General features: G+C 46.0%; 1 protein-coding gene across 2 annotated transcripts in view; it reads right to left on the bottom strand.

Annotated features, from left to right (window-relative positions):
* Positions 1-8849, bottom strand: part of CACNA2D3 (calcium voltage-gated channel auxiliary subunit alpha2delta 3) — a 753656-nt gene that overhangs the window by 200932 nt on the left and 543875 nt on the right. For both annotated transcript variants that reach the window (XM_017852939.1, XM_017852941.1), the window contains one exon: positions 1779-1862. In XM_017852939.1, the coding sequence (XP_017708428.1) occupies positions 1779-1862 (84 nt within the window). The remainder of the gene's footprint in view (positions 1-1778; positions 1863-8849) is intronic.

Genomic DNA, 8849 nt, shown 5'->3' with positions numbered 1-8849 from the left:
GCAAACAAACAAAAATAAATCAACAGCTAAAGTGAAGAAGGAAGAGGAAGGGCAACAATGGAAAGTCCCCTCCAAAGATTTATAGCAACTGTAAATCCATAGGACATTCATTCATGACAGGGTCCCCTGAGTACTGATGAGGTCAGAATACTACTAATAATGGATACCACTTGTAGAATGCTCACTGTGTCCCCAGAACGGTGCAAGTACTTTTCTGTTTTTCAATCTATTAATCCATTTAATTCTCAGAACAGCTCTATGAGGTCGGGACAACGGTCATCACACTCATTTTCTTGGGGAAAAATAAAACAAAGAACACAAAATAAAACTGAAGTCTAGAGAGGCATAATCACCCACCCAAGCCAAACATCTGGCAAGCAGCAAAGGTGGGATTTGAACCTGGCAGGAGTCTAATACCTGAGTGGCACTCCTCACAACTGCGCTAAGCCAGGGTGGGCACATTAGGTGCAGGACAATCCTGAACTGACTGGATCCTTGTGACAGTGTTTAAGCAGCAAGAAGATAGAAAACTCGACCATGCTATTGAGCTGACACTATGTCAGCCCATTGGCTTGTGGGGAAAAGGTATGGAGGACGAAGGAGCTTTTATCAAATGGTAAAGTGATTTTGTCTAAACTTGGGTTTAAGTAGTAGACTTAGTGCGGAGGAAGAAGAAAAGAGGTTACATTTCTAAAACAGGTATGGCTCTCGCATTTTACGGGCAAGGATGAAAATGAGAGATTTATACTAGTTGAGCTGGTGACAAAGTGCAGAGGGTGTGGAAAGAAGGAAAGCTGCAGTGGAAGCACCGTGATGCTGGCCTCATGTTCTGGAAGGCATGAGAATCCAGTCTGGGACTTCAAACGGTTCTCCTCAACATCCCTTTGGAGAGCAGGATGCAGTGAGAGACGGAAACAATGCTAACTCAACAGTGGAACTTAAGAAAGGACCCCAGATGAATCTGGGGGTGGGGAGGGCAGAGAAACGTGGCCTCGGTACAGAGACACCCTAAGAAAAAGTGAAGAGTAGGGACCCACATGGAAACACCTGGGAAGTTACGATTTAATTAAGGAGAGTCCACCTGGATTCACACAAAGGCAGCCGTGTCTAACAAATCTGATTTATTGAGGAAGTACCAAGAAGACTTGACAGGATTAAGTCATGGGCATAAGGAGAGCTTTTGATAGAGCACGATAGGCTGAATCTATGTGGGAAAAAGCATGGGGAGCAATTGCAGCAAGGCCAGAGCAGAATGAAAGGCTGGGAAGGTACAGGAAATGGGCAGCCTACCAAGAAGGAGGAAAGTGAGCCTGCAGAGCCCTGGGCTGCACTCTGAAAACAAGGGCCGTGCCCATGAGGTTCGGACAGGTGAATTCTTGCTGCACAGGAACCTGCCTGCTTGGCCTGCAGGCACTGACTGCACTGGGAAAAGCCTGCTATTGCCCAGCCAGATTCCACTGAAGATGTCAGGGGCCATCCGCTGCGCTGGGAAGGAGGCTGGAGTCATCAGCTGCAGAGGGGACCGGCGTCTGCCCGTGGATGGTTTTAGTAGACTGCACAAGCAGCTGGGGTGGCGGGCCTGTCTGCAACTGGTCCGACTGACCGGCCGGAGAGTTATAAAACTCCACACATAGTACAAAGGCCCATTGTCTCCACGTCCCTCTGGTGGCCAGGTGTCCCTTCGGTGGGCCTCTTGGCCAACTCCTGGGATCGCCCCAGGTACAGAAGTGGGTACAATGCAGCTCCTTCTCCACGAGGCCTGAAAACAAATCACTTACCACGTCATCTCGGTCTTCCCACTCCACCTCAGAGAGGTCAACGCTACTATAGTTAGGTTTCCTTCGCTTTTTTCCTTCTTCATACTAGCAAGGGGAAGAAAAAAAAGAAAAGAAAAGAAAAACAAAAGTCCGTGAAGTCTTCAGCCAGGGCAATCTTTATCTTCCCAAGTCCTGTTTCACGGACAGGGCTTGGGAGTGGACCGATGTGGATGAGAAGCCCAGCAGGGTGACAGTCCTAGGGACTTTTAATGACAGGAAAGTCAAGGTCAGATGCCTCTAAACATTCGCTCCAAGTTGGGAGAGTAGAAAAGTTAACTCTTTGCTTGATATGAATTTACCCTGTAGACTTCTTGGTTTCCAAAACAAAGTGCAGAGGGTGTGGAAAGAAGGAAAGGAGATGCAAAGGAAAATCTGTCCCCTCCTTGAATGGTGGGTGTGTGTGTGTGTGTATGTGTGTGTGTGTGTGTGTGTGTACACATATATGGTATACATGTAAACAATGTAAATTCTATAAATGATAGCAGACTAGTTAGCAGTTGGATTTGTCTTCTCATTGAATGGTGTGTGTGTGTGTATTCCAAAGCTGCTAAAACTCAATCCATGATACGAGAAAGGGCTTCTTACTTACATTTACCAAAAATCTAGTCATATCCCCCTATACTTTATAATTCTCCCTCCTCTACCTTTTGTTTCAAACCTACCCGTACACCTTAGCTAGGAAGCAAAAGCACTGATCTCCACAGCTGGGGCTGGGCTCAGCATGCTGGTGGCATTTTGGAGACACACAGAACCATCTATTTGTTGTCACACTGGCCACAGCAGTACTGAACTAAGCACGGCTCTTTTACCTGGAGTAGACGAGGGTATTGGGAATCACAGCCAGATTTAATGGCTGTTAGGGCATTTCTCTGGAAAAGCTGATGAGTGCATGAATAACTGGGGAAGTGGTTTTAGTCTTCTCCCCTAAATCACTGGTGTTAGTCACCCTGCAAGCCTACCATTTTATCGACCGGACGTTCTTGTGTCTGGACGTTCTTGTGTCTTGAGGCCTTTCATGCTGGTTGTGGGTATTCATAATGTAGGAAAGTCTGCCCTCTGCTGCAGGCTAAGGATTAGCAACCCCTTTACATGTTCATCAGATATGGTTAATGGCACACTGGAAAAATATATATGCATGCATACTGCTTTCTTTTTCACTTTTCTCTGCAGATTGGTCATCTTTTGATTTAACTGGAAGGTTCTAAGTGAGATACAGGGTCAGTCTAAGTATTTTAAGACCCCAAAACCATAGGTTGCCACTTTGGACACTGATTGGCTACTGTGGAGACAGGTGCTGAGGCCACACTGGGCATGAAGGAGAAAACTGCCACCCATATGTTGAACCAGACAAGTGTAAACTGACCCCCAGTGGGATGAGGGGAGGGCCAGAAGGGATCGATCTTGCACCACTGTAGTGCCAAACAGGGCCAAGTGTCTATGCATGCACTCTTTTCTTACCTGTCAACTGCATTTCAGGAACTCTGTGACCTCTCTGGAGACTCCCCCTCCTCACCATTATCTAGAATGGTGCCTAGCCTCCTATGGTCAGTGGGCTCTTACCACCCTGATCAATGGTGAGCCCACCCCCTACTCTTAGGTTTTCAATTAACAGACATTCACGGCCAGTTTTATGACATCAGATCCACTCCAGATGAAGGGGAAGGAAAGTGGTTCCCTCAGAAGCCGCTGTAAACAATAGCAGATTAGCAGTTGGATCTTGTTAAGGAAAGTTCCTGTGTGCATGGAAGCCCTGGTCCTTGTGAGATGCAGTCTTGGGCTGAACAGAAAGAACAGGAACGAGATCAACCGGAGTTGTCAGCAGTGGTGCCTTGCCCCTCGGTGTGGAGGAGTGCAGGGAGGGATGGTCATGTCCCCCTGAGGACTTAGAGTCAGACAGTCATTCTGGACCTCTGTTGCCTAAGAACCATTACTGAGAACTATCAGGCACCCCAGAAACTCACACAGCCCAGATCCTGAACTTCACAGGCAGAACTTTCATAATTTCTCGGGTAGCCTGATGCTGGATCTAAACTGTCTCTTCAGAGGAAGTTCTTTCTTTGGTCACTTCAAAGTGCTTCTTTATTCATTTATTCAATGCACATTTATTGCACACCTACTAAGTGCAAGGCACTAAAGATACAAAGTCAATTAAACAGTGCTTCATTCTTTCCCAAGGACTTACTTGTACTTTATCCTTAATTCTGCTTCTTTAAGGTCAATTTATTGCCCATATTGCAGTTGGGAAAACAGGTTCTCACATGTTAAATAAATTAAGTAACAACTTAAATAAGATCGCATAGCTAGTATGGTAGAGGACACTCCACCCACCACCAGCCCCTGTCTAAATTTTCATGTCTAAGCCTCATGTTATTTCAACCACTGTTAAAGAGCTTTGAAAAAAGACTACAAACTCCAGAGCAACAAATGCTCCTTCGTCCTCAAAAGAAGGGTCCATGCGTCTTTTTCAGAGGAGAAGGTCACAGTAGCTCTGCCATGTCACACCACTCATATCCAGCTACTCCAAGCTGCTTTCCTCAGTTGCAAAATGGGTAAAAACAATAGTACCTCCATGGCAAAGCAGGTGGAGAGTATTAAATGAGATATTGTATGTAAAATGGCAAGCACATTCCCAGACACAGTAAAATCTTTTAATATTCAGCTAGCAAGATTCCTGAGAGTCATGCATTTCGTGGAATGACACAGGCTCATTGATATTAAAATTGGCTAATATCTCATTTTCCTGAAACAAAGAAGACCGTTCAATAATTTTACTGGCCACCATTCTGCAAACCATAGGCAGAGAGAAGCTGTTTGTTGACTATGATGGTGTCAGACAATCACATTCATATGTCTCTACCTGGTGTGTAGCTTACAAGTTTGAACTCAAGACTCTCCTGGCAGAAAAATTCATACTTGTGCTAAAGAACCCAAGTCATTTTAGATGGTATTTGGCAAAGGTGGAATCAGCAGATAATTATTGACTTCTGATCCTCCCCAAGTGTCTTTACTCATTTTTTATAATCTCTCAATAAATACGGGACATTGCACCAAAAAGGTATTCAAGATATTTGGGATGATTAGAGAGTGATGGAATAAAAGATTTCCCATCATACTAGCCCATGAGCCACCATATTCCAGCAAGTCTCTATAATCTAATTTCATGGCAAGCTACAGATAGGGGGTAGGGATACTTCCTCTGAACACTGTTTAAGAACGCCCTTCTACAATGTCTGCTTAGCCAGGTATGTAAAATGGGTCTGAAACACTTTTCATTTGGGTCTTTATTAAAGAATAAGCTCCTTTAGAATATACACAGTCATGCAGCAGAGTGATTAATTTGAGTGAGAAAAGGAAAAGTCAGTGGGCTGTTGCATGGATATAACAGGCCAAGAGCTATGAGATAACTCTAATGTACTAAGCCTAAATCCACCTACCTCTTTTCCCCAACTAAGAAAGTATATTAAAAGGCCAGAGAGTGGTGCTCCATTAGGAAGGTTCCTATGCTTTGTCCTGCCACCACCCATTCCCCACGTTTTCCAGGTTAATCACCTCAGTTTTCCTGTAGGGAACTCCTTGGGCACCACTCCCATTAAGCATAATTCTAGTGAAGGTACAGTCATGTGGCCTGATCAGCGAAGGAGGTCCACATCACTCCGAGATGTCACTGGTTCAGAGGTGGGTACATAACCTACACAAATTCAAATGAGATTCAATTTGGGATGCACTCCTAGATTGATCCAGAAAAAGAGGTGTTGCTAAGGTACCAGGATGGGAACTTCGAATAGCTCATGGTCATCTCTGCCACTCCTTGGAGACAGTCTTACTGGGCATGAAGCCAGTGCAGGGAAAGCAGAGAAAGGATATGAAGAGAGTCCTGAAAATGTGATATATGCACCTGGATCAGGTTGTACCTGAAAATCTTGGATGTTTTGTATATCAATACTTTATCTCCACATTATCCCCCTTCACTTTTAAAGGCCTTTTTTTTTTTTTTTTTTTAAGCTGGCTTAGATCTTAAGCATTGAGTAGTCAACAGAATTCCAACTTGTATATATTTAGTGCCTTTATTTTTTCTTTTCAAATAAACTGCTTTTAAAGTACATGTTATGTGAAGTATTCACAAACATTGGTGCTTTCACGATTATTGAGGAACATGTGATTTATAAAATGCCTCACTACTCTCCAAGATACACGACTGTATTTGAGCACAGTTGATCTCTCCTTGCCTACTCCCCTCGCCCCTCACCCCATGAGTGACAGAAAAAGAACTAAATTCTCAAATGTCCAACTCCCAGGCCCAGTCTCCCCTCTCCCATGCTGTTTTAAAAGGGGACAAATCCCAGGTCCCTCGGCTCCACGACTCCCTCTTCTTCTGCGTAAGGAGTTGGTTACCAGGGCCTAAGCATTATGTATGGCATTTGTTAGTGTATCTATAATCTGTAACTTCCTTTGAAAATGTGATTAACAAATTGCAAATGGTTTCCAAAGGTTTATAAACAGATACTTTGAGAGCCACAGGTAGGTTTGTAGTTTTTGGTGCCTGTTTTATGAAAAAAATCTGTGGGGGAGAATTTAATAAGGAAAGATATTCTGTGCTATGGAATACTTTGAGGTGGAGTTTCAAATAAAGGCCAGATGTGGGGAACACACAAACAAGCCCTTGGCCTAGCAGGATGGGACAAGAGGGTACCCATCCGCGGAGCAAGCTGGAACCAGGACTTGCCTGCAGCACAGAGCCTTCCTGGCCTTATTTAATGGTCTGGATACCAGCACCCTTTTGCGTTACCTACAGACTGACTTTGGAAGCACAACGGGCTGGGCCAAGGCGATGGCCATGTTGATCTAAATAAAACAAAACCCCCTTGCCCTTTCTGTGTTCTTCTGGGAAAGGCCAGAGGAAATCAGCTGTACACATCCATGCAGCCTCTGTGGAACAAACGTTGTGTGTGCTAGTAATTGATAAACTGTATGTGCCACTCCATGCTGCCAACAGGAAGGAAGGGGATAGAAGGAAGGGGAGATCCCCAACGGGACAGGAAGAAACTTTGCCCAAAGCTAATGCCATCTGGACGTGGGGTGTGGCCGAGGGCTGACAGCCAGCCATTATCTGGGGCAGATGTTTCTCTCCCAGGCAGCCGCAGTCCTCAGCTGGTGAAGACCTTTACCATGCCCTCTAAAGCCCTGTGTCTTCTCTTCTACCTCAGGCTCAAGGGAGCATTTCAGGTAAAGGGATGTAGGTACGCCTTACTCCTCTGCATGCAAGAGATGAGGACCAATGGCCACAGGGCACTCCATTCTTTCACTCGCTCATCCATTCTTTCTCTCATTCACTCATTTGTTCACCTACACATTCCCAAATACTGTTGGACACCTAATATTTCTCAGGCTCTGTGCCAGGCCTGGGCAAGCCTTGGACGGCATGGAAAAGGCACCCAGGGAGAATGAGCTCCCACCCTCATGTTGTTGATCCCAATTCACTATCAGTGAATCAGGCTTCATCAAGGGAACCCAGTTAGAAGGGTGCTTAAAACTAGGGCCCTGGAGTCAGACTCGGATTCTAATCAGTTCTACATGCTGTGTGGTCTGGGGCTAGGTGTGCACATCTCTGTGCCTCATTTTCCTCATCTGTAAGATGGAGGTACGGGCACTCAGCTTACAGGGCTGCACTAAGAAGCAAATGGGTATAAACATGGTTTCACAAGGAATCCAGCACATCCTGTGTCTCAACAAATACGGCCTGAAAACACGCCCACTCGGCCAGTACTAACAACTGCTGATACTGATTGATGAGCAGCTCCTGCCTCCATGCAGATCACCCCCAGGTAGGGAGTTCCTTCACAGGTAAAGGGGTTCATAACAGTATCTTGTTTAGAAATAGCCCTATTCCTTTAAGGAGGCTGTTCGGCCTGACTTGGTGCTGATTTGTCTCAAGGTCAAGGCGAAGGCCAGGGGGTCCTGTGGCAGAGTGAGGGCCTCCTCCCTTTTGATTCCATGTTGCCAACTGCACACCAAGGCCTCTGGCTGCAACAGACTGGGAGGAGGTGGTCACAGGGAAATGCAGCCCCAGTGGCGTCTGTCAGCCCCTACTCCCTTGGGAATCAGTAGCGGGAAGTGGGGGGCATGAAGTCACAATCTAAGTACTTTGAGCGTTTGTTGTTTCCTTACTTTCCCCCTCTTATCCAAGTAATAACTGCTCATTGTTGAAAATTGGGAAAATAATGAAAAGTACACAAAGTGTTTATTGCCCTTACTAACACCATACCGGGGGCGGCACCTGCCATTCTGCTCTTTCCCAAAGGGTAAAAGTACTTTGAATCAGTTACTGTTTTTACTTTTCAAAGTTCATTGTTTCCCTAACAAGGAATTTATAAAATGTAGCAACTAATCTGTTCTGCTTTCCAAGTGACTGCCTTTAGAAAAGAATAAAAAAGTGATTATTCCCCTGCTGGGCAGTTTCCCCCTGCATTTCCCATCATTCATCATATGGGTGAATGTTTCTGGTGCCAGGCTCTGTGCTAACAGCGGTACGTGTCTCGTTTCATTCTCACAACTCCAGGTGAGGGATAACTGCTTCAGAGATGGGAAAACGCAGCACCCAGGAAGGGCGGGTCACGTGGTGACGTGGCTGACAGGCAGCGGCATCATGGTGCAGCTGGCCTAACCTCGTTTCTGAGCCTGCGGTCTGGTGGTCACCGGCCCTTGGTGCTGCCTCCGCTGAGGTGCTTTTCTCCTGGCTAATGCAGGTCCTTGGTTCAGATGGCAACTGCTGATAGGACTGGACCCAGAAGATCCATTAACAGTCACAGAATCACACTGGCAGTGAAATCCCACTAGCCGGTCTTGTCTCTGTTACCAGCTGACTCATTCGGCCTGCGCTGAAACTGAGCTTGGTGGCCAGGGATAGGCGAATCGGTGTCATATTAAGAACACCTAGGCCGAGGCCAGGCACAGTGGCTCACGCCTGTAATCCCAGCACTTTGGGATGCTGAGGCAGGTCTGGAGTTCGAGACCAGCCTGGCCAACATGCCAAAA

Source organism: Rhinopithecus bieti, unplaced genomic scaffold (genome assembly GCF_001698545.2).
Source record: "Rhinopithecus bieti isolate Rb0 unplaced genomic scaffold, ASM169854v2 scaffold_35730, whole genome shotgun sequence".
Taxonomy (NCBI): Eukaryota; Metazoa; Chordata; class Mammalia; order Primates; family Cercopithecidae; genus Rhinopithecus; species Rhinopithecus bieti.
This window is presented reverse-complemented; position numbering and strand designations above follow the sequence as displayed.